Here is a 27,363-nt window from a genome sequence, read left to right on the forward strand (position 1 = left end):
CAAGCTGGTCCAAACTTTTATCTTCCCTTTCTCGAGATCAGTCCAAAAGACCAACCTCAGCACGTACATCACCAGTTTTCTGTAATTCTATCTATCTAAATCTGCATCTTCTGTACTATCAAGTCGATTCCCCAAGTGTATTAGTCTTCAAGGTACGTGCAAGTTCAATTGTTTCCCCTGCCGCGTTTGCCTTTGTTCTACCACAGAGAGCTCTGGGAAGCTCAAGCTGTAGTGCACGCTGCAAAGAGAGGAGAAGCAAGACGCCTTGAGGCAAACATTGGCCATCTGAGCACCATTCTTGGGTCAATAGTATTATTCTGACCCGGATTGGGATCTTGGGTAAGCCAGCTGATCGGCCCAGTACCGGTATTGTCGGCTTCTTCTCGCCTTTGTTCCTCACTGCCAGCTTGAGCTTGCCTGGTGCTGGTCTGGTTGCCCCTGTCCTACCCGGTCCTGCGGAGGGAAGGGAGCTTCTTTTCCCGGCGTCTGACTGTTCAAAATGCATTGGAATGGTCACTTCTGCCCACGGGTTGATTCATGGACTGGATACTGGTACATTACATGAGACTCGATGTGGAGGGCCCATGCAATCCACTGGGGTGGCCGTATCCCATGTCCCCTCCAATGGGGGTGATGCTTTGGCAAAAGTCTGCTGCACTTCGGGCATATCGGGCCACTGACTCGACGCGTCTTTCTGGGTGGTTTGAGGGGCCATGTATGTACTATGTACAGTACAGTACAAGACTTGCTGCAGCCAGACAGATCAGAGAGGAGTGTGTGAGTCCAGCACGATACGATACGTTGCTTGCTTGACGTGGCCCGGGCAACCTCCATCAGCTCCAAGGATAGCCCCGTTGAAGCTTTGACGGGTAGAGCGAGCGAGCCAGAGCCAGCCATTGAGTCCACAGCACAGTCCAATGTGGTCTTGTTGTTTCTCAATGCGCGTGCTTGCGCTATTTGCAATGTCTGGCATGGCATGGCAGCAGGTAATGGCGGTCAGAGTCATGCCATTGAGAGCCAGGGGCAATGCAAAATGCTCGTCAGCTCTCGCTTGCTTGCAATAACAAGCAGGTATTGATGGATTCATCATTGATCAACAGAGCCAGAACCTTAGCTGTTGCAAAGCTCCCCCTCCCCCGCCCCACTGTGGCCATAGCCACCGCGGTGACCTCATGGTCTAGCGGGCAGCAAAACAACCAGAGGGAGCTCTCAGGATCACTTCACGTGATCTGCTCTCGGCCAACTGTCCCACTCTTTCACACTTTCTACACGCTTCGATTGGCTTCAATGGCCCACGCTAACACTTTGCCCCTCCAGCTTCCTCAAAATGAGACCCTCCCTCTTCAAGCCCCTCCTACCCCGCCATAACTGCTTCTCTGCAGCGAGAACTTCTTCTTCTCTTCCTCAACTCTCCAACACAATCAGATCCGTTAGATTCTTCTCAGCTTCATCCGCAGTCATGGGTAACAAGGTGTAAGTCATCCCTTTCTTCCCCAATCATCGCATTGATGTAGGCATCAGCTAACTCTGATCAGTTTCTTCGATATTGAGTGGGAGGGCCCCGTCCTCCAAAACGGCCATCCTACCCGTGACATTCAGAGTAAGTATTGATTCCTCCCCGATGCCATCGTCCCCAGCGATCCGAGACGGCAAGCTGCATCTTCAGCTACCCTACCCTCCGGCTCGATACCTCGAGAGATGCACGATGATCTGATGTTTGCGGCATTTGGATCTGCATGCACAGCGTTCGTCATCATCTCGCATCATCAGTTCACAGCTTAAGCTCCGCGTGCTGTTGCATCAATGCTAACATTCCTTCTCTCCAGACCAGCGTGGTCGCATCAACTTCACCCTCTACGACAAGGACGTTCCCAAGACCGCTGAGAACTTCCGTGCTCTCTGCACTGGCGAGAAGGGCTTCGGCTACAAGGGCTCTTCTTTCCACCGAATCATCCCCGAGTTCATGCTCCAGGGTGGTGACTTCACCCGTGGTAATGTACGTTTTTGTCAACCCAAACTTTCCAGGTGCATACTAACACGATCAAGGGCACTGGTGGAAAATCCATCTATGGTGAGAAGTTCGCCGATGAGAACTTCAAGCTCACCCACGACCGCCCCGGTCTGCTGTCCATGGCCAACGCCGGACCCAACACGTAAGCACTTCCACTCCTGGCTACAAATTCAATAGACTAACAGTGTTTCCAGCAACGGCTCTCAGTTCTTCATCACCACTGTTGTCACCTCTTGGCTCAACGGCCGCCACGTCGTTTTCGGCGAGGTCGCTGACGAGGAGTCCATGAAGGTTGTCAAGGCTCTTGAGGCTACCGGCTCCGGCAGTGGTGCTGTCAAGTACCAGAAGCGTGCCACCATTGTCGACTGTGGTGAGCTGTAAAAAGCTCTCACAAAGGACAAGGCAAAGGGATGGGATTTGGGAGCACATTACAAAACTGACTGAATGAGGACTAGCACTAAATAGCTGGATTTTCGCAAGCTGGCATAAAAGACTAGCTTAGCTGATGAGAAATGTCAACCATTAACCCCATATGCATTGTCACTTGATACTATCATGCTGTGAATGATTCATTCTTGAAACACCGCTCGACAGCTTATTCCTCTACTTGGTAAAATTGGTTGATCATCGCTGCGATCATTTGCGCTTGGCTGCATTCTAAATGGCCATCGCTTGTCCTTCTACGCCTTTACTGTTATCCCTAGAAACAAAAAGCCTTCTTCCAGACCATAACTCCGTTCTCCGTCAGAAAAAGCAGGTATCAATAACCCATACTTATCGTATCGACATGCAAAATCTGCACTCGTGCTCTATTCAACGCCCAGCCACCTTTTGAAATATTCACAGTTATTGGGACCTACAGGGCCACCGTCTTCGCAGATCTCGAACACGGGACAACGGCCGCAGGGAGCTTCGGTGAAGGCACTGATAATAGGCTCGGGGCCGCCTTCACGACCTGTAGGATCATCCCGACCAGCCCAGCTTTCTAAAGACTGCTTGGCAATGCGAGATACGCGGTAGCCAACCTTCCCAGCAACTTTGACCGACTCGATGAGGTTGTCCCAGACAAGTACGTCGACAAGCTTCTGTACGTCGTGCTCGGAAAGGATGGTGTTATGGGTGATGCCGCTTGAGGAGAGGAGACGAGCGATGTCGCGTACGGTCGGATAGCCGGTGTATCCAGCAGGAAGAGGAAGTAGGGCGTCCTTTTTCACGGCCGCCGTGGGAGAAATCTTGGTGGCTTTTGCTGGGGGCTCATCTATGTGACTAGCATCTCGCTTCTTGCCCCTTTCCACGCCACCTTTCACGACACCTTTCTTAGGAACTTGCGTCCGCGCAGCACCTCCCCCGTGTGTGCTGTGATAGCTGCTCTGACGCTTGATAAAGTCATATACAACTCGCTGTAGGTCTTCAATAAAGGCCTCATCAAAGTTCTGATCGGTGTACCACGGGCCGCCGGTAGCTCTATCGCTGGGTCGTATAGAGGCCTTGATGAACATTTTTTTGTTCGGGTGCTCGACATTCTTGAAGGGCGCAATCAGACCCTTTGTCTGGAGTTGCTTGAGTGCGTTCTTGAGGACCGAGTCGTGCATGTTCAGTCGCTTCTGCAGCGTCTGCGACCAGATACCGTCGCCGCCCGAGTCGTCGATGAGAGAGTAAACCATGACCTGTTCGTCGGTCGAGCACTGCTTATACCTAGCCAATTGTCAGCGAAGAGCTTGATGCAGTGTTCCAGAGGTGTTGCTACGCACTTGTGGGCTTCTTCAGAGTCGCGCCATTTCCATAGCACTTGGCCCGAGGCCTCGCGCATGGTGATGAAAAGCTTGTCGTCTGTGAGGGATTGAACGACACGGGCGAGCAGCATGAGGTCTCGGTTTGGAATGACATCGAGGCGCAACAGATCGTCCTGGGAGAACATGTCGGTTCCAGACTCGCGACATCGATCGTAGAGGGCCTGCTTCCAGACGCCGAGCTTGGCCGTCGCGGCGTCGCCCTCGGCGGGCGCGGGGGTGGGCATTGTGAGTCAAGCGAGGATGCGACAGGAGGGAGGGATAGAATTGTCGTAGGAGGGAGGATTTGGTAAGAAGAGTCAAAGATCTGATTATATTTGATGCTACATTGACATAAGATAGCGAGTGGCGAGTAAGAGAATGTGAGAGAGAAGACGGATGACGATGGGCTTCTCTTGGAGTAGAAGCGGCTGGGTTAGGTTGGAAATAATTATTTTTCGAGGTCCCCCACAGTCGACGCTAAAGTGTAGCTCGTCCCCTACCCTGCTACTTTATTACTGAACAATAGGTTACGTTCCCACCTTTCCGCCTTCCCTGCCTGTGAGTCGACCCGGCGGAATGTCGGCAGTGCCCGCGGAATGTGGGGTATCTTATCATTGTCTCGGTCCCCCACCATCTGTCAATGCCTCCAGCCACCCTAGACCCTTACTGTCATGAGAGTTTGAATATTTTTAGAGTTGTGAGTTGACATGTGTGCGATAGTAACATTGTTTTATGCTCTGATCAAGGGTCCCTCGCTTGATCTTATATGAATCATGTGGAATGCTATCTAAAGCCATGTAATGTGGTCTGAAGTCCTGAGCTATGAAGGATAATTGAAGTCAGAAACCATTTGTATACGTAACAGCCGATAACGGCCTGGTCTCCCCAGATGAGACCTGACACAGACAAATATTGAGATCATTGTAAAATCGCTTCATGATCGCATATACCTTTACACACCTATTCCACTTATACATCTTGTTCGTGTCTGCCAAGTGCACATTCTCGTGCCCAACTAATGACACCAACATCACAAATACCTGACGGTCTAGCAATCCGACATAACACCAAAGAATACATAATATACCGTGAAGTCCGACATTGACTGTGTTTTAACTCTTCCAAGCCTCGCCACGGCCGCGAAGCTGCCACTGAATGTGAAGGTTGAGGCTTCCATGAGCTCATAAATAAACTCTAGGATCGTGAAAGGGCGTATCAACTCATCGAATGAGCCCCCATATAAAGAGTTCACCAATCTAACTATATACCAAGAGCAATGCTCCTTTCTCTTTCACCCTTAATATATCTCCTCCCTTTCCTCGAAAACATTACGTCTTTCCAAATGTAGTATCACTGCCGAACCTCACGAAACGCAACATCAAGCCAACCCGACTTTAGTATTACATGAACCAATCCCTTAAACATAATCTACAAGCTATCCTCAAAATGCTTTCAGCCGCCGAAAGAGAAGAACTCGACCAAGAGGTCACGGCCTTCATGGCCGAGTTTGGCCACATGTTTGGAGGCCACCTCAACGAAGCTATCTCGAATGATGACGCTTCATACAGTGGTACTCCAAGCGCCGACTCCCCAGCAAATGAAACAAACACACAAGGCACAAGAAAAGACACACAGGAGGATCTTTCTTCCGCAAAGTCACCAGTCATGTGCGACAGATTCGCGCACTTGAGCCCGGAGCTCGCCTCACACGCCAGAGCGATCGAACGCTACAACTTTCTCAAGCGCCACTGTCCCTGGAGTCAGGATGAAGCATTTTTGAACATGATGTGTTCACTGCAGAATCACCCACAAACTATGGGTCTTCCACCGAGCTCAACTGAGCCTTTGGCCGATGAGTCACCCGAGAAAGGTGAAGGGGCAAGCCCGCGTGAGAGTCAGACCGATGTCCATGCTGAGATCAAGTAGACTTTAGGACATATCCGTGGAGAGACGCTTTACAATAGGAGAGAAACGAGGAGGAATAATGAGAGCAGTAGTCGAGTTACGGGAGGAACTGAATTGTGTACTCAGTCCAAAGTTACTTGGTTCGTCACTCCGCGCCAAACACACCTTATCATCATCACTAAGAATCATGCTTCAATAATATTGAAATTCACCCATGTCACTCATGCTCAAGATATCGTGACTTGTAGTGTTCAAAGAAATTCTTTCGCTTTAGTGACAAACTACTCAGTACAAACATCAAACATCATAATAAAGAAAGCATCACAATTATGTGTGACCGAACCTTGAAATTCCTCCTTCTTGTACAATTCGATGCTTGGCCCTTCGTATCGTCTTTACCCCTGCGCCTGGAACGCCTGACTGCAGGCCACATGTTTCCTTCGCATGCAAGGCTTTCGTCTCCTCACTTGTTGAGTGTCGTAGGCCGGTTGCTTCCATGCAAAGGTGCACGTGGCATGAGCTTGTTCTTGTAACGTGAAATTATCTCCTAAGAAATCAAGAGGGCTTTGCCCAGAAGCCCCTAGTTTACAGGGCTCTTGCTCTTCTCGACAGCTGGCTCTGGCTTATCCTTCTCCGTATCGACGTCCATAGCATCGTCGGGTTGTTCGCTCCGAGCCTTCTCAGGTGCTACTGCAGGCTTATCTGAGGCCTCTTCAGTACCTTTAGGTTCTGTGGTGGGCTCCTTCGTAGCGGTATCGGCGGCCTCTTGGGCAACAGGCTCGTCCTTTGAAGCCTTCTCAGTAGGCGCTGAAGGCTCCGCAGGTGCCTCAGGCTCGACCTCTTCCTTCTTGATTGTTGTCTCTGGAGCCGCTGAGTCCTCCATGCCAACATCACCGTCTCCATCCACTTTACTAGCTTCAGATTCCTTGGCGGTCTCGTCAGGCTTCTCGCTCTCCTTGGGTGGGACTTCCTTCTCGACTGGGGCCGAAGCTGAGATGTCGTCGATAGTATCGTCATTCACATCGTGAGCATCCTCGCCAGCTTGTTCCTCAGCAGGTTCGTCAGCGGAAGCACCGTTGGTTACCTTGGCAGGAGGAGCATCGGCATTATCGATTTCCATTTCCCCCTTGCGATAGTCGGTAAAGGTGCGCTTGTTGCCATTCTGGCGCGTGGCACCATGCGCCCTAGCCATCTCATCGTCGTCACTGGCTTCGAACTCGTTGTCGTGTTCAACATGCTTGTCCCAACGATGTTCGGTCATGCGAACATCCTTGTTCTCATCCTCATCTAGGTCGTCCAACTCGGCCTCCTCCTCATCAGTCATGCCGCCGAAGGGCTTTCGGGGGACGTCTTGCAACTGTACTGAAGGAGCAGGTCCTGTTTGTCGAAGGTTGTCGATGACTGAAGAAGTAATCTTCTCAAGGTACTCTCGACTGTTGGAGTTCTCCATGTTAGAGGATCGCACATTCAGCTCAAAATCGGGAGCATAGTACTGTACCACGTTAGTGGGGGCTTGTCAACACAAGATCAGATAACTTACTTCGTAGTATTCATTGTAGGGCAGGGTTCGGTCCATCTCCTTGCCCACAAGAACACCGGTCTCAAAGGCCCAAGTTCGAGCGACGTTGCGCATTGTGTAGCCACCTCCGCCGAGAACAAGAGTCGGGAGATTAAAGCTCTTGACATAGTTGACACAGTTGGCGTGGCCGTCCATGCTCAGATTGAAGCAACCAAGTCGATCGCCAGACAGACTGTCACCACCGCATTGAAGAACAACAGCCTCGGGCTGGTAGTACTTCATGACATTCTCGATGACAGGCTGGAAGATTGACCTGTAGGACACATCGGTGATACCATCTCGAAGAGGAAAGTTGACAGCATAGTTTTTTCCTTGTCCAATACCGGTGTCCCGAAGTTCACCAGTGCCGGGGAAGTACTCTCCGTACTTGTGGAAAGAAACGGTCATGACACGGTCGGTGGTGTAGAAAGCCTCCTCAACACCATCGCCATGATGCACATCAATATCGATGTAGAGGACCCGCTTTTTGAATCGGAGGAGTTCGAGAATACCGAGGACAATGTCTAGATACTGGGTTAGATCGCGATACCTGAGATATCTGGGAGAGACATACCGTTGACGTAGCAGAAACCACTGGCCTCGCACTTCTTGGCGTGGTGAAGACCACCAGCCCAGTTGATGGCGATGTCGCACTTTTGGCGATTCAGTCGCGCGGCACCCTCCATGCTGCCACCCGCACTGATACCACAGAACTCAAATAGACCATCGAACACGGGGCAATCATCACCGACGTTGTATTTTCCTTGCTCTCTCATAAAGCTGTCCATGTTGTCTGGTGTGACCTTTTGTAGGAAATCGATGTAGTCGTCGGTATGGAATTGGGTCATCTCGCCTCGGGTCGCAGGTTTTGCGCGCTGGGATTTGTCAGTATGATATCCCAAACTCAGTGACTCCAAGAGTTGGCTGGGGGATCAAGAGTGGACTCACGTATATCTCCATCTTCTGGTAGAGGTTGTACTGCATAATCAAGCTATGCGCCAGCCGAATGCGATGAGGCTTCATGGGATGACCAGTAACATAGGCATAGTTACCAATGTCGGAATCGTAAAAGTAAGCGACCTTCTTGGGGGATGAGCCATTGAGCGCAACCGAGCCGAGCTCGACACGTATATCGTCGCCCATGACTGCGGCTACTCGTGGAGTCGCGAATCTCGGAAAGCGGGTGTGAAAGAAAGGGTTAGATCAAATTTGCGCTCGAAATAAAAAGATCTGTGATGGGTATTTCGATAGTGAATTGCTCAGGGAGAGCTCAGCATGATCGAGGGAGAAGTTTAGGCAAGAGTTTCGTAGGATGTGACAAGCTTTCGAGAAGAATCTTTGGGTGTAAGTATGTAAAGTTACATGGGCAGAACCACTTAACACTGGCTGATGCGAAGCATATCCCCGGAGCTTGAAAGTCTCCCGTTTACACCGGAATAAATATTGAAGCGCTCCGTTTTAATTGATGCAAGCCACAATTTGAGTCCCTCGCATAAGATACGCCACAGAGAGCGACGAAGATCGTGCACGTGACTTGACTAAGCTTCTCAGCTGTGGCTCCCAGGCTGCCGGGCTGGCGTCAACGTCAATTACCTTACCAAGCTCCGATCATAGCAACACCAACCCTCCATCACCGCCCACCATCAAACATCAACACCCGCACGCTATTTTTGTCGACGAATTACTCTACGCACAGATTATCCTTAAAACTTTCAACACACCGTCGACATCATGGAGCGCTTCAGGAGTTTACTTGGTGGCGGTGGAATGGGCCTTGGAGGAGCTGCACATGGCACTGTAAGCTATCATCTCCTTCATATGAGTTCCCTAATGGGGTGTGCTTTGCAATTCTGAGCTTCGCTGACCTTGACGACTGTAGGACAACACAAATCTGATTGATAACTCCGAAACAGTCTATATCTCCTCCCTTGCCCTCCTCAAAATGCTTCGACACGGTCGCGCAGGTGTGCCCATGGAAGTCATGGGTCTGATGCTTGGCGAGTTTGTGGATGACTTCACTGTCAAGGTTATGGATGTGTTTGCCATGCCTCAGAGCGGTACCGGTGTTAGTGTCGAGGCTGTCGACCCCGTTTTCCAGACCAAGATGATGGACATGCTTAGGCAAACAGGAAGGTTAGTTGATTACAGTCCCTTATTTGTTATCACTACCTAATGGACTGAACAGACCCGAGTCGGTTGTCGGATGGTACCACTCGCATCCTGGATTCGGCTGCTGGCTTTCTTCTGTTGATATCAACACACAGCAGTCGTTCGAGCAGCTGAACCCCCGCGCCGTTGCCGTTGTCATTGATCCTATCCAGTCCGTGAAGGGCAAAGTCGTCATTGACGCTTTCCGACTCATCAACCCCCAGCTCTTGATGCTTGGACAAGAACCTCGACAGAGCACTAGCAACTTGGGTCACCTCAACAAGCCTTCGATTCAGGCTCTCATCCACGGCTTGAACCGACACTACTACTCGATTGGAATCAACTACCGCAAGACCGCCCTCGAAGAGAACATGCTTATGAACCTGCACAAGCACGTTTGGACCGAAGCTCTGGAGATGGACGACTTCCGACACGAGGGTTGCAAGAACAAGGACAGACTGCAACAGCTGGTCTCATTGGCGGATGGTTATGAGAAGCGCGTAAAGGAGGAGACTGAGCTGACTAAGGATCAGCTCAAGACTCGCTACGTTGGCAAGTTGGATCCCAAGAAGCATCTCGAGGATGTTGGCCAGGAGCTCATTGAGGACAACATTGTATCTGTGTCGAGACAAATGATCGACAAGGAGGCCACCATGCCCAGGAAGGAGGGCCAAGCAGGGTCCAAGGGGCAAGTGAATGGTGAACAAATGGACGTGGAAGAGGAGTTATAAGCGCGAGGAAATGAATACCTTTAACAAGAAATAACGAGGCCACGGGATGGACTTGTAAGATTAATGGGCGTTGGCGGTCGGGACGGAAGATTTAGAGACCTAGCCATGTCACGAATTATTGCACAAGGTTAGCATGATAGCATGCATGAATTAATTCCGCGTGTACCTTGTAACATGTTCAGTGAGTTGATGTGCGGAATGGTTGTCGTTGGTGTTCATACGCTGTGAGCGCCGTGAGTTCTGGGTATTATGTTTTGGAACACAGTTACTCGTGCGTAGAACAAAGGTGTTGACGATTCTATAAAGGCGAAAGATGCACAAATTCTCTTCTGCTTTTTAATTCACTTTTCGAAAACTGCGCTCATATTGACAAACTGCATATTTCGGCTTTCAGCTATTGCTTGTTTAATCTAGAGTCACGCTTGGAACAAAGACAACAACAGCCACCAGAAGCAGCTCGTCAACGCCGAATATCTTTTTAGCAGTTCAGTAACTTCTCTTATAAGAGCGCATACTCAGATTTGATATCTATAAAAGCAGGTAAGTTTTTACCCTTCTCTTGCTCTTGAGAGAGCTGTAGATCTGTTCAGGCGACCATGAGCTCTCGAACAAGTCTACGCTCAATCCTGCGCGGTTGGTTTGCGTCGGATAAGTATTCTGACTCTGAATCAGAACCTGACGTCCGTATAGAATCAGCGAGAGGAGAGTGTCCTCTACCAGACCGAAATCGAGGGCGACACAAAAGGGAAAGGAAGAATCCATTTGGGTTACCCAAGAAGCGAACTTATTGCAGCCATTGCCACGGTACTAATGGTTACGGAGACAATGATTTTTCTAGGGGTGAACGTGAGGCAAAAAGGAAAAAGAGTCACAAGGATCAACACGCGTCAGGCGGGCAGCAGCATCGTCTTAGTGAGCAACTGAAGCCTCTGCCTGTGGCTCCACGTCAACGTCCCCCACAAGCAAGAGGCCAACGGCGGACTCCATCAGAGGATACATCCCTGCAAAGGGAGGGCCACAATCAGAAACATAAACGCAGCAATGCTGTTGATACCCGACCAAACGCGTCAAAGCAGGTGAACCGGAAGAAGCATGGTATACATACTCTCTACCAACAGGATCAGGATCAGGATCAGGACCAGGGGAGCAACGAAGCCATCTTCCTCTCCGACGACCGCTCAATGAACCGCGAGGCCGTGTCAGAGGTAGTCGACATGATAGCACAGCGCTTCAGCCACATCCCCTACGCCGTTAGCGGTCTCGCGGCCATGGTCTACTACGGCTACGAGGCGAGGCCGTACAGAGTGAGCATCGTGTGTCCCGAGCACACGCGCGAGAACCAAAAGTGCTGGGCCAAGGCGCAGGGCATGATCCCCATCCCGCGGCAGCGACACGTCTGGGGTGTCGCGACCTCGGACGGCATCATCCAGCAGATCCGCGTGAGGTTTCCCTACGATTTCAACGAGATGCATGCCCTAAAAATAGGCACCGCCGGCAGCAACCCCGTCTCCATGTTGTCGCTAGCGGGGCTGGCTGATGAGCTCGCGAGGACCTATGTTAATGAGCTCAAGCACTCGGACCGCGACAGGCAGGAGAATCTGGCCCACGAGATGATCTGGATCCTCAAGAGAATCATCCAGTGCAGATTGCCTGAGCATGCGCTGCGCCCTGAGAGGATACCTCACCTGACCAGGGAGACCTTCTGGCTGCCCTTCACACTATCTTATCCAGAATCGGTGCCTCTATTTGCAAAGGCCGGATGGAGCATTCCCAACGAGGGATGGTATTAAGATGAGCTGCGATCAATGAGACTGAGTGACATGGGAATGATTTGGAGTTTGGGGAATTACGGCGGCACAGTACGACACGACACGACACGACATGACACGACACAGCACAGCACAGCATGGATATGGATTATGGTTACGCTTACGGGGTTAAAGTTTGGTTACAGCTACGCATCGCATGATACCCTAGATGGATGTTTTTTTATTTCCTTCGTTTCTAATGATAAGACGACAAAGAATGTAGACTGAGAGATTTTTGATTTTTTATCGCAAGTTTAGAGATTAGGCAATTTATTCGTATCACACAAGATAGCAGTAATGTCGCAAAAGTGTCTTTATTCGTGAGAGCAATCCAGCATCTCTATGTAGCCAAACTCAGCATCTTTGGCTGGTGGTATTTCCAAAGCACTCTCTGCGCATCAATCCGAAAACGATCTGGTCTACTCCCAAACTCCAACCTCAAGAATGTATCCGAGTGATCCTAGTTGCGAGCCTTCCACGCCTTGACGACGTGGCCGACAGTGAACTCTCCGTAGTTCTTGATGTAGCTCAAGTGAACGGAGAGATCCTTGCCGCCGGCCTCGCAGTACGGGTCGCCTTTGTCGCAGATGGAAACGGTCTTGCTGGCGATACTATCGCAGCCGATGGGGAGGTTGCGTGGGAAGATCTGGAATGTGTCAGTTGTGTTTATGATGTGCATATCAGTCAAGACTTACACCACTACCCTCGCTGGTTCCGACAAGGAAGGGCTGGCCTTCGGTGAGACTCGGATCGCCCATGGCAATGATGGCCACCACTGTCAAAGGTTAGCAACCTTTCAAGTATGTCCTGAGTGAGAGTATCTTACCATTGTCGGTGATGTACGCAGGCTGGGAGAGAGTACCAGGGAAGCCGTCCGAGCTGGCACCGCACATTGTGTCCATGGTGACGTGCGCTCCCTAGGGATCATTAACAAGATCATCCACAAGGACAAAGATAGGAACTTACCTGAGAGTATCCCATGAGGATGAGGTCGGTGTCCGGGCAGTTCTTGACATAATTGTTGATGACCGAGGTCATGGTACGAACACCCTCAGTCTGAGACTCGACATACTCATTATACAGGGCGGGATAGACGAGGGCCTCCATGTCCGACCCGGGGATGAGCTTGAGGATTTCCTCAGCGAGAACACCCATCGCACCAGGGCCCTGAGGCTCGAGGCTGCCGCGGGCAACGACGAGATGAGCGCCCTTGGCGCAGGTGATAGCGTTGGCTGTGGCGTTGGCCGCAGCCAGAGCAAGGAAGAGGCTCACGATGAGCATGAAGGCGATCATGGTGATGATGTTGCTGATTATAATTCTGGTTAGTGAACCGTAAGACAAGTTTCTGAAGGTATAATGAAGAAGTAATCACTTTCTGTGAGAGTGTAGTTGTTGATTGTGATGAGGTTTGGTAGAGTGGAAGTCGGGATGAAAGTAGAGAGAGGAGGAAAAGAAGAAGAGCGGATGAAAGAGTACAAGAGAATATATAGCCTCACCTTGGCGACTGCCAGTGCCAACTCGCAGTGGCAGCTGCAGAATCAGAACGCGATCACTGCCAGTGGCAGACAGTGATAGATAGTAACCTCAACCTCACTCACGATCTGATATCCATCTTCAAGATAGTAGAGCAGCGGCGTAGCAGTGGAAGACCCACAACAGCACTCTAGAAGCTCTAGTGAAGGTTGGAAAAAGCAAAACCGTGGACCTCGACTGTCAAATCGCATCTTTGCAACTTTTGCGGTTCGGCTGCAGGGACTGGGGTAGATCGATGGTATCGGACTTGTTTCTTGATTCGGTCACTATAGTCTGCGTAACTCGACATCAGACGGGTTTATATATGGAAGATAGTAATTTATAGAGCATGGATGAACAGTGTGATGAAAAGAAATTATATTTGACATGTCCAACGACCGTACTAAATAGCTAACTCTCTCTGCCTTTATATTATTATTGTCTGTTTGTGTAAGTGGAGAGAATCAACACTAGTTCCTTGCACTGTGCTGGGGTTGGATTGGATCTCCATGTTTGCTAGAATTACAGCATGATTAAACTGGATGTTTCGAAAACTGTGTTAGTTGCTGCCAAGATTGTCCTTGACGGAGTGGGCTTGATTCGTTCATCATGGCCGTTAACAATCAACGGGAGCTTACCCCTATTCCAAGAACACGTTTGTGCAGTAAGTACTACAGACCACTCACACCACAAATTTTACTTCAACTGTATCTGAGAAATCCAAAATACGTTGCTGGCTCGATGACGATTTATTCTTAGATATTCTTCCCAGTGATGATGGATCAATTCCAGTCTTATCCGTTTCTGTACATACTCCAAAAAACGAAAACTCAGTTCAGTAAAGATGCTAGGCTCTATGGAACATGCTAACAGCATAGTCCGCGGCAGCATGTCCATATGCAGTCACGTAGTTCATATGAGTTCTCAGATCATGACCCCCAGCTTCGCAGAAAGGATCACCGGTGTCACAGAAAGAGACTGTTTTGTCCGAAACACATTTGCATCCTTCGGGTTTCTGACGGGGGAATATCTAATAATTGTAGTCAGCTGTCGATCATGCTTAGCAGGCTTCCCAGTACTTACACCGTTGCCAACACTACTTCCAACATGGAAGGGCTGGCCTTTGGTAGTGCTCGGATCCCCCATGAGAACCACAGCTGCAACTTCAAGAGGATTAGAATGTATGAGTGATGGGGGTTTGTGGCTCTTTTGACTGACTGTTGTTTGTAATGGCGAAAGGCGAGGGCTTGGTAGGGAGGAATCCGATGGAACTCGCACCACACATGACATCGGCAATGACATGGGCGCCCTGCATAACGGAGTCAGTAAAGGATCACAAGGCTCTTCTTAATGGGGCTAAAAGTGATGTCTAGATGGACTGACCTGCGAGAACCCAAGTAGAATAATCTTCGTCTTGGGACAGACCGTGACATACTGCGCCAGCACAACAGCGAGGGCCGCCACACCTTCCATCTGTGAAGGTTGATAGGGATTATAGATGGCAGGATATTCCAGAGACACGACATCGGAGTGGGGGATTCTTTGCTGGACTTGCTGAGCAACTGCTCCGATGATGCCTGGTCCCCGAGGTTCCAAACTGCCTCTGGCCACAATGATGTGAGCTCCGGAGACACAGCTGGCGTTTCCAGGCTGACCATATTCTTGACAAGCAACAAAGTTTGCAAACAGAATGAGGTATCTGAGTATGAAGAGCATCGTGAGAAACTTCCAGAGACTAACAAGATTAGCGATTAGATCAATAACCGACAGGCAAACATGAGATAGGGAAACTTACACCAATCTGAACCTCACAGGATGATACAATAATAAGATTTGGTAATGTTGAAAGGATTGTGACTGACGAAAACATATAAGCTGAAGTCTAGTCGTAGTCCAATTTGCTAACTGACTCTGGTCGGCGGCACGGGAGGAAACAGGAAAGGGGCAAAAGGATAAGAAACAAGATAAAAGACAAAGAAAGAAACAAGGACAAATGAACGGGTAGACTCACAGTATGAGCTGAGTCCACGTCCCGTTTGGTTGTGCATTGCAAACAGATACATATATATCAATGTTTGACTGCCAGTGAGTTACCTCATCAAGCCTGTCTCACAGCCAAGCGATGTAAGTCACGAATATCGTCAATACCAAACGCCATCCGATCAGCCTTCACGGGTATAAACCTTGGCTTTGGCTTGATCTACCGTAGAACCTTCTCATTGGGCATGTATGTAAGTGCTCGAGCAGGCATGTCTTAATATTTGGCGTTTCAACCCGGGGGGGAAAGCAACCATGTCAATCCGTGGCACTAAAAGGACAAGGACACGGGAAGAGCAAACTCAGCTCCTTACTCCCACAAACCAAACAATCAAACGAGATTTCTGCATTCAGTTGTTCCATCTATCATGCCTTCGTCTGATCTGGAAGACATGTTACAAGCCTCAGACGCTACAGTCCGTGCCATTCTCCGAGCTCTCTGCCAAGATAGTGGCACCCAATCCCGTGCCCTCAGTTACTTTGAGAGCCTGGAAGCTGTCAATGATTCTTCCGACAACGGCAAACGCAAGGCGGAAGATGAGCTTAACATCTGTGTCCAATGCGACGAGGCCTTTTACACAAACGACAACAATGATAAAGATGCTTGTTGCTACCATTGGGGTAAGAAATCATCGCCTTTAGTACAGAAACACGAGAGCTGACATGCAAGTTTCAGGAGAGCTAGAGGTTGACTATGATGCCGATGTTTGGGCAGACCACGACGAGAACTGTCACGGGACCATAGACACAGATTCAATGCGCGAAGAAAACCCCGAAGGATTTGTTTGGACTTGCTGTGATAAACCAGGCGACGAGGCCGGCTGTACCTTTGGGCGGCATGAAGCTGATCCAACCAAATCAAGGAGAGAATGCGGTGAAGAGCCAATTGATAGTGACGATTATGAGGATGAGGAATGACATTTAGGCAGAATATATCACAATAACTCCCAAATTCCAATGCATCAAAATACTTCTGAGTTCACTCATTATCGTGATCGTCGACTTGGAAGAATCTGGAAAGTTAGGATGGTATCTCTACCCCTGCATATCACCCTGACACCAATAAAACAAGCTCCCAACTTACCCCGATTCAAGACGTCACTTCACTTACACTCACCCACCCACTCACTCACTTACTCAATTCAACTCATCTCACTTCATCTCATACTGAAAGCATCTCAAACACCAAAATGTCACTCACACTAGAACAAGAAATGGTCCATCTCGCACCAGAGCAACACGTCCGCGCAATCCTCCTCGCCCTCCTCGACGACCGCTCCGTCAAAGCCCGCGCCCTAAACCACTACCGCGCCCTCAAAGCCGCTGACAACCCAGTGACCGGCCTCAAGCGCAAAGCCATGAATGACCTGTTTGTCTGTGTTCAGTGCGACCAGGCGTTCACACACCAAGATAACACTGAGACGTCGTGCCGTTACCATCCAGGTACGTTAACCAGCCCCTGCGCTTCTGTGTGCATGTTTGTTGCGATGAGGCTGATGACGTTAGGGGAACTTATTGTTGATGACAAAGAGGATTTCTGGGCGGATCATGATGAGGATTGTCATGGGGAGATTGATACGCCTGAGATGAGAGAGGAGATGCCTGATGGGTTCCGCTGGACGTGCTGCGACAAATTAGGTGGACGAAAAGGCTGTACCAAGGGAAAACATCAAGCTGATCCGGCAAAGTCACGGAGAGGTGGAAATGTGCCATCTGGTGGTGACCTAAGGAAGAACAATGGTTCACATTTCCCAGTTTCAGACGAGGACAGTGACGAGGAGGAAGATGGCGACGAGGAATATTGATTCAACTCAATTGTATAATTCGACGATAAACATACATCTCTAACATCCTAGCAAGTATATCTTCAGTCTTAAAACCGTGCCATTCAATACGTAAATGAGAACCCCAAACTCCCAACCTATGGATGACTGATATTGCACAACGCTATGTTGCCACAACCTCTCCTCACGACATCAACAAAGATACACACAGAGAGAGATTATAAATACCAAGAGACAAGAGCTCTGCTGAATCATACATAGCCCCTGGCCTTTGACAAATATTACATGACATAAAACGTTGCAAATAGTCTTGAGTCCTAAAATGACCCGGGCTGTATCGTTAGCCTTGCCAATCACCCGGTACTCCTTGCGCCTGAATGCACTTCAAATAATCTGTTTCCTCCTCTGCCATGCCGAATAAATGTACCCCCCCCCCCGTGACGATATCTGGTGTCACTATCATCCTCCGTCTTTCCAAAAACAAAAGTCAATGTGAAACAGTCACACCCCAGGCCCATGGTCTTTTATGTCATCTATGTTGTTCAAACATAAAAGGAAGCTCTGAAGAGTGCCGCCGCGGAGGCGTTGGTCTCGGCGACACTGTGCCATCTAGGCTAAAACGCTTGGGTGTTGTTGTTCCTGGACCATCGGCTGAGTCTACATCATTGGGCTCCTATACCCCCATGACAGGAACCTTCTTGTTTCGCTTGCCCAGAAGGGTAGCGTTGTCCAGGTTGAGCTCGAATGCTCCTCGCTGACGGTTGCGCTCACGGACCTGCTGTCGAGCAGCCGCGGCAACTGTTGCCGAATGTTGGCCGTAACCTCTCTCAGCACGCTCCCGCTCACGACCCCGAGATTGTTGCTGCTGCTCTTGATCTCGGATATTAGCCTTTCGCATACTTTGCTCAAGGGCCTGAGTCGCTGCGTTGGGCTTGGCAGCGGTGTTATCTTGACCATCGATCTGCATGACATCATCGTCTTCATCCTCTTCGTTGAGGCCACCGAGGAAGCGCGCTGGTGTGCCCTTGGGGCCGATCTGCGCTCTTCGCTTGCCCTCTTCCTCCTGACGATGAACAGCATAACCGACATCGAATACCTCACGCAGGTTAACAGCGCCAGGAGATCGGAAGTCGTATCGCTTGCCAGACTCTTCGAATTTCGTAGCATCAAAGGCCCGGAGCATACCATCAGACTTCTTCATCTCTTCTCGGGGAGTAGGTCCGTTTCCGGCGATCCATGGATGAGCGAGGAACTCGGTAATCGTAAATCGCTTCTCAGGATCCACAGTCAGGAGATGGCTGATAAGATCCTGGGCGGACTTTGAGATCTCGTCCCACCATGGCGACAAGAAAGTGTACTGGCCCTTGGCAACTTTCTCAGTGAGCACCTCGATACTCTCATCGTAGAAGGGTGGGAAACCGCAAAGCAGAGTGTATAGCACACATCCTAGCGCCCACATATCGACTGACTTGGAGTATCGCTCGTCCTTTACGATTTCCGGTGCTGTGTAGCCAACAGTTCCACAAGGAGTCATGGTCTGGTTATCCCAAACAATCTTGGAGAGACCAAAATCGGCAATCTTGATGCGACCAATACCACCGGCACCTTGGCCGGGAATGAACTCGCCCTCGTCAACCTTGTCCTCATCGCCAGGCTGCTTGGGTTTCGGGTGCTTAGAAGGCACCACAGGAATGGGCTCAAACAGAATGTTCTCGGGCTTGATGTCACTGGTAGGGATGTTAGTGATGATTCCAAGGCCGTGCAGAGGCGAATGACGTCAGGAGGGGCATCACCCCTTCTGACATCAAGCGGGCCAAAAAGAGTCATGACATACCGATGAACAACACCCTTCTCCTCGTGGAGATATTCAAGAGCCTTGGCCACCTGAACAATGACGTGTCGGGAAAGCTCCTCGCTGAAATATGTCAAGCGGACAATCTGGTGGAAAAGTTCACCACCAGGGGCAAGCTCTAGAATGATGTAATAATATTGCCTCGATTCGGAGAATTCGACGAGCTTGATAATATTGGGGTGGTCGAGTTGGCGCATAATCTGGACCTCCTTCAAGATATTTGATCGCTGCAGGAGTGTCAGTATTCTGCCTCGCATGTCCTCGAGTCTAAAGGCTGGCCACCCCCACCATCAAGACAGCAGGAACTGACTCCAGACGGGGATAGCATCGGCCTGGACATAGGAAAGAAATAGTGACGTAAGGAGAATCTTCTCGCACCTCTGCTGCCTTCGGGACTTTCTTGAAGTCTGGATGTAAATGCTTATTGCCCTATGAGAGGGGACAACCCCGTGTTGGTAAATGGGGACCCAAAGAAAGAGAAAGCAGATGACAAAAAAGCACAAGAAACATCAAAACAAAAGGAGATAGGGCGACAGATACAGGCAACCCCAATGTTTGCTTACCTGCATACTGTTCATCTCGTACTTGCGTACTACTTTGATGGCGACCTCGCCTTGCTGACCTGTTGTGTCGCGGGCGCGGTAAACATTGCTGAAGGCACCATCACCCATCTTGTCGACGAGCTCCCAGCGCTCGAGGCCGGGGTAACGAGGGAATTTGCTCTTGCTGGCATTCTCCTCGGCAATAAGCTTGGCGAGCTTCTCATCGTCGATGCGCTTCTTGCTCTTGCTGCGTGAGTAATCGTCATCGCCATATTCGTTTCCGGGCTCTTGTGCCCTTGCGTAGTGGGTGTTACTGGGATCTGATGCTGTCTTGTGCTGGACTGTGGGCGCCTGTTGCTGTTCTGTCTTGCGTGGAGCCTCTTCAGGAGCAGCGGCACGAGCTTGCTTGCCTAAGCAACCATTGTCAGCGACTGATAAAAACGGGCCAAACTTGGCAGAATAGTGGGTTAGGACGACATACCGTGCCGGATAAAGTTCTTGAGTTGCTGAATGGTAGACATGGCTCGGAAATTTGTCGCTTAGGCGCGACAGTCGCCTGTGAGAGAAAAGGTCGTGAGGCTTTGGGCGAACTTTGGTAGCAAGTAATGGGCGATTGGAAGTCTTTGAGAGCAGCAGTTGCTTCTAATGTGCGGTGCAACTTAAAACGGATTCGCCGGTCTAGCCTAGAGCTATTCCGTCTTGGAGTCGTAGCGAGTCGTGATCGTAAACGCGAGCTTTGTTTGGTGTGTCGCAAAGAGCGGGCAATATTATTATATAAAAGACGAAGTGGGATAGAATTCTTGACGGAAGCAGGAAAACAGGGTTGGACTGCTCTGTGGACGATGCGGGGTTTAGCAGGTCTACTCTAGCGGACGGGAGCGTTTCTTGTTTGACGTTTGATGTGAGGGTGTCGTAGAAAGTCGAGTAAGGTAGTTAGTGAAGAGATGATGAGTAATGGTTAACGTTGTGTGTGAGTCGAAAAGTGACACATATGTTGGAGGATGGAGAAGAAAGAGAAAAGAAAAGTCGTCCCAAAGGAAGAATCCAGGAAAAGGAAATCGATTGGGATAAAAGTGCCTTGCGCTGGTTGCTTGTTTTTGTTCGAGGCAATGCAAGTTAAGGCAAGGTTAGGTAGAGCCTGGTTTCTTTTTGACGGGGGGAGGACCGAGATTTGAGAGGTGACGAAAGGGAAAGGGTGGGCAGCCCACTTGGAGTGGCAGCCCAGCTTTTAGCAGGATTCTAGGCCAACGCCAGGCGGATCGAGTGGGGATGGGGGGCGTTTCCCAGCGGGAAACCTTGGAAAACACAGGGGTTTGTAGTCGAATTCAGTGTCCTAGGAAATTGCTAGGAGGCCCAGTCGAGTGAGTACCTTAGCTGTGGTCTGGGGAGTGAGGTCACTGAGTGAACAAGAGAGGTCAATCTCGGAGACTATTGTCCTGAATGTGCTGAATATGCGATTGCAGCTGAAACAGAGGATTTGTAAGACTCTGCTGGCCAGTGAAGGTGAATGACGATGGCTGTCAAAGCTAAATAGACGACGAGGTAAATACAGTCCAGCCCAGTCCAGTCAGTAGTGGTGGTAGTGGGGTATCCAATGAAGAGACTCGCTGTACGGTTCACAAAGTTCACCTCGTAAACAGAAATCTCAAGATGAGTGAGAGAAAAAGAAAATAAACAGTCAAGATGTTGAGTTAGGGATAGAGCCTCATGTTGACATAAAACGTGTCGACTAGACTCTATTCGAAGTCGTGGGCGTACAATTGTAGATGATAGACACACGATGAAGTCACCCAAAGCGTCAATCAGTACCAAAGTCCCCACGACATCGTCACAGCCACCGGAGTACTAATGCATCCCGTCCGTCACTGACTACTAGGTACGATGCAATACAATACAAAGCAAAGATACAAAGCTGCCAGTGTCCTCCCCCCCTAACAGAATGACACAACTCACTGCAGGCAGAAAAATGAAAGGTGAGAGAGAAGGGGACCAGGTGCACACCCACGCAGCGATGATGATGGTGATGATGGCATCACCTCTCTCACCCATGCTCCGCGCTAGGGTGCCATGCCATGCCATGCATGTGCTTCGTCGCTTGTTAGTGGCATCATCGGTTTACCTTATCATTTGCGCATATCTCGAGGCTAATACCTCATATCTACATCCGTCGTTTCTTTTTTTGGAAGAATCCCATCATGACTACATACCGCAACGATTCGATAAACAATGGAATCCATGCATGCACTGGAGATAATTTATTGCTCGTATGTAAATGGTGCTCCAGGCGAGATCTCCGCCCTATGACGCTGGTGACGACATCACGCTCTCTGAGAGTGGATATCTGAAGATGCCAGCGCCCAATTAGAGGGTCTAGAGCCCTGCGATGTCTACCTAGGTTGGCTTGGTGGCGGCTGTTCCAGTGGGTTGGCTGCTGAGAATGAAATCACAGCAACAAACTTGGAGCTTCACTCACTGCAAGGTTCCCCAGGCCGGAACCATCCATCAACGGACTTTAATCTCTTGCAAGAGATGAGTTTCTCGTGACGGTCTATCTGTCTGGCTGAATTCAAAATCAACTAACTATTCATGGAGTTTGATTGATAACTCGAGCCCCCATCTCCAGAGTCACCCGCTCCACAAACTGATATTCGTGTCCATCGTACTGTAACACTATTTCACATCATTGCTTTTCCCTTTTCATATCCGTCGTATCACCCCAAGGCAGATCCGTTCCTCAACGAGTCAGGGAAAGCCACCTGTATCTCAGCACTTATTTTCCTTCAGCTGGACTGCTTCACTTTTGACAAGAATGGAAAATGTTGACCTGAGATGTTGATCATGACGATGCTGCACCTGATGCTGTACAACCACTCAACTTCACCCACCGTCTGTCTTCCTATCTATTATTATCTCTTGTCTTCCATCTACCTAGACAAATCCAGCCAGTCCCAAAACAGGCTTTTGAATTCGACCTGGGTTGGGCTGGCTGCTGACAGTACAACACCACTCGGACCTTACTTGGCTTGATGCCATGTTACCTGCTGGCCCGGTCTGGATCTCTATTTCAGACCCTGGCTGCATATTACCAACATGCCAAGATTGCTCATATTCCCTCTTGATTGGATTTCCTCGGAACCCAACGTCTTGCCAGGGCTTATAGCTCACCTGTTAATGGGAACATATGCTCCGTATTGAAAAGCAAAAAAGCTCATCGCAAAATTGGATGAAACAGCATGGGCAATGCTCGTTATCCCTCATCCATCCTGGGTTTGCACTGTATGTCTTAGCTTATTTGGGCTGTGAGAAGCTCTGTGCGAGGGTCTAGACCACCATAGCCAGGGTTCATGGTGTTGTCAGTAGGCACACCGATGGGACGCCCGAAACGTCTCTTGGGCCATGTGCTCTAGCCTTTCTCATAAGCGCCGTGACGCGGCAGTGAGTTCTGATATTTCCGCTGCCTAAATGAAGCTCGTGAGGTCATTACGCGGCTAGCAGCCTTGCTGATATCATCTAGCTTAAACTCTCATGATGGTGGTGTCTCAGCGATATAGACCAGGGGTTTCGAGACTGCTACAGAAACCCTGATTTGATGCTTGTTGGTTGGATGCCGTTCCTGGAACTTTGTCTCCATCAGGATCTCGGCACTTGGAGACAAGCGATTTTGACTTCAGAACCTTGGTAGTTACCAATGGACGGGACACTGGTTCCTGAATAATCTTTCTTCAAAAGATTGACTCATTAAGATATGATTCAGCTGGGTAGCATTAAACTTCATCGTATGAGAACCACTCATCATTCTGCGGTGCAAGAACCAAAATATCATCATCACGCAATATGAACAGACTCGATTTTCGAACTCATTGAATAATTCATAATAACGTATCATGAAGAGCATGTCTTCCTACAACTTATAGCATCGATAAGGCACCGCGCGACTTTCGGCATATTCTCTCAACTTCCGATTCTTCCAACCATAGAACATCCTCAGGCCCAGGGCCACAACTGACACAAACAGCAGGAGAGCCGCATTGACCCAGTGGCCTGTCGTGAATCCTCCTTCTCGCTGTGAGGTCTGGTAGATCCAAACGCCAGGGATCTGTCCAATCCCCCCGCCGAGACTAACATTGAGGGCAATGGCGAGACCGGTAGAAGCCGTCGTGAAAACATTGGAGCTGAGCCATCCCAGCATGGGTGGCATGCATGCAAAAGAGCCGGCCGTTGCCATTATTAAACCTCCGTAGCGGGCTGCATAGGCGTCGGCCGGAAGCGCAGCCGATATAATGAAGCCAATAGCACCCACGGCTGCAGCCATGGCTGTGTGAACGCCTCGGGCGTTGAAGTGGTCCGCCGACCAAGCCACCAAAACCTGGCAGGCTGTTGTGCACGGTCAGTCTTGTTCACTGCTTAAAGCGAAGAAAGCAGGTTAAACTTACCATAAGCAATGGCCCACGGAGGCACCGTCATCAACTGTGCTTTCAAGTCGTAATAACCCAATCCAACGGTGATTGACGGCGCAAACAAGCTCAAACTCGCGAACGCCGGCCCAGACGCAAAGTAGATTGCATAATGCGCATACAGTCGCCAATCCATTAAGGTTTCCTTGGCCTCTGCCCAGGTCATCGTCGGATGCGATTCCTTAGAACCCTCATGGTACATCCGGTGAATAGCCATATCCTTCTCTGCTTCAGATAACCATTTTGCTCGCTCCGGCCAATCGGGTAGGAAGAAGAGAACGAGGAAGGCGGCCAGGCAAGACGGGATGCCCTCGAGGATGAAGAGCCAACGCCAGCCAGAGAGACCAGCTGTGCCGTTCATGTGGCCGATGCCATAGGCGATTGCGCCGCCAAATGCGCCGGCGAGAGTGGCAGATGCGAGTATGAATGCAACGCTAAAGGTTCGAAGTTAGCATCTCGACGTTGCGCCACGACAGCTGGTAAAGCACAGATACAGAGAGACTTACCGAACACTGCGCTCATCGTGCTTGTACCAAAATGTCAAGTAGTACACCAACCCAGGAAACAATCCAGCCTCGAAGACACCCAGTAGGAATCGCACAGCTGTAACACTGCCGAAGCTGTTGGTGGCAGCCGTCAATATCGTCATTGCACCCCAGCAAAACATGAGAAAAGCGAGCCAACGGCTGGGTCGCAATTTCTTGAGAAGTATGTTACTTGGAACTTCGAACACCGCATATGAGACGAGGAAGAGCATGAGGGAGATGACGAATTGATGGTCCGTCATCTTGGTCTCACGCTGCATATCGTTGTCGGTCGACGAATTGAGGATCATGGCGTTTCCGATATTCGTTCGATCGAGGAAGGACAAGAAGTAGATGGCGCTTGATAGTGGAATGATGCGTAGGTCTTGTTTCCGGAGAAGCTGCTTCTCGAGGTCGCTTATAGCTTCGACATAGTGAATGTGGGCGTCCTGGAAGACGTGATATTAGTAGTTGCGGCGTTGGTGGCATGCGCACGGGTTGCGCAGAGGGTGAGGAGTGTATTTACAACGTCTTTTCCGAGAGTCGAATCGACATCGTCAACGGCGGCCGGAGGAGGGAACGGCACAGGAATGGGCACCTTTTCCATTTCCACGTCGCTCGACATCCGGCCTGTGGCTACTCAGCGGCCGTGATGCGACGAGATGGAAGAAGATGGTTTTTTATTTTTATTTCTTTCGATATTGTCGTCGATGGATCGGGTCGAGAAGAGTTGGGATCGGCAGGAGGGGGCGAATAGATGATCGGTTCGTCTTCCGTCTTGTGACACCGTCAAGAGCCGAGGGTGGCTTGCTTGTGGTTGTTGCTATTGAGATAAGATATGGACCGGACAAGAGAAAAGAGATGAGAGATGAGAGATGAATGCCAAGAATGATCAAGACCGGGTTACGGACGGATATATATGGATGAATGTATATATCTCAGACCCAGACCCAGACCCAGACCTAGACCCAGACCTTGGAACCCCCAAGGGAAGGAGGAGATGAGCTGGATGTAGGTAGGTAAAAAGGGAATTGAAGCGGAGCGATGCGCCTTTCCAGAGAGTGATTGGAGTCAATCGGATCGGAAGTAACGAAGAAGTGGGTGGGTAAGTTGGTTTAAGGTAGAGGAAGTGTACCAATGGCTTGAGTTTAATTTTTCTGGGCGTTTTGCACTCTTGACTCTTTTCGGGTTGGCAATTGTACACGACCTGGAAATAAGAGACGAGGAGGGAGTACAAGCACAAGCACAAGCACAAGCAATGAGCACGAGACACTCTTGGTCTTGGTATCGGTCTTGGGAGGCAAGCAACGAAATGCGGGGGGGGGAGGTTTGACTTTTAACAAGCTTCGCTGCAGATGCAGATGCAGCTGCAGCTATTACGGGCTTCTCTCACATTCTGACACTCACTGACTGAGTCTATCCTATGTACAGTACCCTCCTACTCAATGCATCCATCCGCTAACTCACCCTCGCTAGCTCGCTCGCTCGGCAAAACGAGAGAGGATCCACTGCCCGTCGATCAGATCACCACTCGGATTGCTCCAATGACTCGCAGTGGCGCCATGAATGGGGTACTCTTTGACTCTTGTTTGAAGATGTTATCTCAAGCAGCGAATGCACCTTTCCTTCACTAGCTAACCTCGTACGCATCCCGTATTAATGCGCTGTCTTGTCCTGTAAGCTCACCTTTTCCGGCCTGAACAACTCATCACTCTCACTAAGCAGCACAGCACGACACAACACGACACTCTCTCATCTTCAAACGGTTACACCCGCAACTGTAACTGTAACAGTGAATTCAATGCAAAAGCCCAAAGGTAACTCTACCCGCGCTCATCGCGGGAATACAAACGATCTCCTGTCTCTTTTTCGCTTTTGTCTCCCCACTCTTTGTGATCTTCACTCGTATATCCGAGCTGGTGACCCAGTCCAACAAGGTAAAATTCCGACTTCAAGGCAAACGAAAAACTTGAAGCATATGAAAGAAAAGTCTTATCAATACAAGCGGAGGCTCCGCTTCGGCAATCCTACTCTAACTAACCCGTCAATACGTAAACTGTGACTGTGACACAAAAGACCACCCCAAACCAAGCGGGGGCATAAGACAGGGAATAATTGAACAAGAGGTGCCCAATGCGTGATGAATTTCTCAATTTTCAGCAGTAGCCGCCGTAATGGCCCGATTATACAAAACTTTTCTTTCATAATTTGCGTCTCTATCCTCACCAATCACTAAGGTTCTGTTTCACAGTCTCAAATTTTCGCTTGACGGCCCTTTTCTCTATGTTCCACAGCTCCGAGTTGCTCTCCCAAAGAGGCAGATTCTTCGGCTCCGGGCCGGCCGGTGGGGTACCGATCTTCGGAGGGCCTCTGTCTTCTGTCTTTGGGGGGACAGCTTAGACGTGAAGATCATTTGCTTGTTCGCAAATCACAGTAAGCCGTGTTGTCCTATTAGAGCCTGTGATTCCTAGATAGGTATCCCGAAGGAGAAACAGGTCACGAATTGAGTCTGCGCCATGCAACCCAACGCACGGCACATCCTCTCCAACATCGCGAATTTTGGTAGAGGGTGTCCGACGTCGGGTCTGTGTTGTATCCAGCTGACCAACTGATATTGAGTGTATCTTCCAGTCTGACTAAACCATCGGCAAGATGTTTACAAAGCCCGAGGTCCCTGTCCATGATCAACCAGTCTGTCACCAATGTTGCATCAGCCATTTCGACT

The 27,363-nt window shown here is 49.8% G+C and overlaps 12 protein-coding genes; 6 read left to right on the plus strand and 6 right to left on the minus strand.

The window, feature by feature from the left end:
- Positions 1 to 1,327: 1,327 nt before the first annotated feature.
- Positions 1,328 to 2,392, plus strand: FFUJ_00459 (probable peptidylprolyl isomerase precursor, mitochondrial (cyclophilin B); the record flags this gene model as incomplete). XM_023573270.1 has 5 exons in its annotated part: positions 1,328 to 1,473; positions 1,536 to 1,600; positions 1,827 to 1,996; positions 2,047 to 2,153; positions 2,206 to 2,392. 5 exons carry the CDS (start codon positions 1,328 to 1,330, stop codon positions 2,390 to 2,392), a joined length of 675 nt encoding a protein of 224 aa, XP_023425017.1.
- A 428-nt stretch (positions 2,393 to 2,820) lies between these two features.
- On the minus strand, positions 2,821 to 4,028 carry FFUJ_00458 (related to RPC34-DNA-directed RNA polymerase III, 34 KD subunit; the record flags this gene model as incomplete). XM_023573271.1 has 2 exons in its annotated part: positions 2,821 to 3,706; positions 3,763 to 4,028. The coding sequence occupies 2 exons, from the start codon at positions 4,026 to 4,028 to the stop codon at positions 2,821 to 2,823; spliced, it is 1,152 nt and encodes a 383-aa protein (XP_023425018.1).
- Positions 4,029 to 5,229: 1,201 nt separating this feature from the next.
- FFUJ_00457 (uncharacterized protein) lies at positions 5,230 to 5,709 on the plus strand (the record flags this gene model as incomplete). The annotated part of the gene is made up of 1 exon (XM_023573272.1): positions 5,230 to 5,709. The coding sequence occupies one exon, from the start codon at positions 5,230 to 5,232 to the stop codon at positions 5,707 to 5,709; it is 480 nt and encodes a 159-aa protein (XP_023425019.1).
- A 559-nt stretch (positions 5,710 to 6,268) lies between these two features.
- Positions 6,269 to 8,389, minus strand: FFUJ_00456 (probable histone deacetylase RpdA; the record flags this gene model as incomplete). XM_023573274.1 has 4 exons in its annotated part: positions 6,269 to 7,180; positions 7,229 to 7,770; positions 7,821 to 8,121; positions 8,195 to 8,389. The coding sequence occupies 4 exons, from the start codon at positions 8,387 to 8,389 to the stop codon at positions 6,269 to 6,271; spliced, it is 1,950 nt and encodes a 649-aa protein (XP_023425020.1).
- A 588-nt stretch (positions 8,390 to 8,977) lies between these two features.
- FFUJ_00455 (probable multidrug resistance protein) lies at positions 8,978 to 10,125 on the plus strand (the record flags this gene model as incomplete). XM_023573275.1 has 3 exons in its annotated part: positions 8,978 to 9,043; positions 9,126 to 9,379; positions 9,432 to 10,125. The coding sequence occupies 3 exons, from the start codon at positions 8,978 to 8,980 to the stop codon at positions 10,123 to 10,125; spliced, it is 1,014 nt and encodes a 337-aa protein (XP_023425021.1).
- Positions 10,126 to 10,721: 596 nt separating this feature from the next.
- On the plus strand, positions 10,722 to 11,915 carry FFUJ_00454 (uncharacterized protein; the record flags this gene model as incomplete). XM_023573276.1 has 2 exons in its annotated part: positions 10,722 to 10,965; positions 11,017 to 11,915. 2 exons carry the CDS (start codon positions 10,722 to 10,724, stop codon positions 11,913 to 11,915), a joined length of 1,143 nt encoding a protein of 380 aa, XP_023425022.1.
- Positions 11,916 to 12,393: 478 nt separating this feature from the next.
- Positions 12,394 to 13,226, minus strand: FFUJ_00453 (related to acetylxylan esterase precursor; the record flags this gene model as incomplete). XM_023573277.1 has 4 exons in its annotated part: positions 12,394 to 12,579; positions 12,629 to 12,708; positions 12,760 to 12,850; positions 12,900 to 13,226. 4 exons carry the CDS (start codon positions 13,224 to 13,226, stop codon positions 12,394 to 12,396), a joined length of 684 nt encoding a protein of 227 aa, XP_023425023.1.
- Positions 13,227 to 14,292: 1,066 nt separating this feature from the next.
- FFUJ_00452 (related to acetylxylan esterase precursor) lies at positions 14,293 to 15,161 on the minus strand (the record flags this gene model as incomplete). XM_023573278.1 has 4 exons in its annotated part: positions 14,293 to 14,475; positions 14,529 to 14,608; positions 14,664 to 14,754; positions 14,829 to 15,161. 4 exons carry the CDS (start codon positions 15,159 to 15,161, stop codon positions 14,293 to 14,295), a joined length of 687 nt encoding a protein of 228 aa, XP_023425024.1.
- Positions 15,162 to 15,874: 713 nt separating this feature from the next.
- Positions 15,875 to 16,400, plus strand: FFUJ_00451 (uncharacterized protein; the record flags this gene model as incomplete). XM_023573279.1 has 2 exons in its annotated part: positions 15,875 to 16,103; positions 16,159 to 16,400. The coding sequence occupies 2 exons, from the start codon at positions 15,875 to 15,877 to the stop codon at positions 16,398 to 16,400; spliced, it is 471 nt and encodes a 156-aa protein (XP_023425025.1).
- A 272-nt stretch (positions 16,401 to 16,672) lies between these two features.
- Positions 16,673 to 17,287, plus strand: FFUJ_00450 (uncharacterized protein; the record flags this gene model as incomplete). XM_023573280.1 has 2 exons in its annotated part: positions 16,673 to 16,925; positions 16,989 to 17,287. 2 exons carry the CDS (start codon positions 16,673 to 16,675, stop codon positions 17,285 to 17,287), a joined length of 552 nt encoding a protein of 183 aa, XP_023425026.1.
- Positions 17,288 to 17,939: 652 nt separating this feature from the next.
- Positions 17,940 to 20,181, minus strand: FFUJ_00449 (related to serine/threonine-protein kinase; the record flags this gene model as incomplete). XM_023573281.1 has 4 exons in its annotated part: positions 17,940 to 18,993; positions 19,101 to 19,345; positions 19,682 to 20,070; positions 20,142 to 20,181. 4 exons carry the CDS (start codon positions 20,179 to 20,181, stop codon positions 17,940 to 17,942), a joined length of 1,728 nt encoding a protein of 575 aa, XP_023425027.1.
- Positions 20,182 to 23,561: 3,380 nt separating this feature from the next.
- On the minus strand, positions 23,562 to 25,263 carry FFUJ_00448 (related to allantoate permease; the record flags this gene model as incomplete). XM_023573282.1 has 4 exons in its annotated part: positions 23,562 to 24,034; positions 24,094 to 24,548; positions 24,621 to 25,087; positions 25,165 to 25,263. 4 exons carry the CDS (start codon positions 25,261 to 25,263, stop codon positions 23,562 to 23,564), a joined length of 1,494 nt encoding a protein of 497 aa, XP_023425028.1.
- Positions 25,264 to 27,363: the final 2,100 nt, after the last annotated feature.

The sequence above is a fragment of the Fusarium fujikuroi genome, chromosome FFUJ_chr01, assembly GCF_900079805.1.
Source record: "Fusarium fujikuroi IMI 58289 draft genome, chromosome FFUJ_chr01".
NCBI classification, from domain to species: domain Eukaryota; kingdom Fungi; phylum Ascomycota; class Sordariomycetes; order Hypocreales; family Nectriaceae; genus Fusarium; species Fusarium fujikuroi.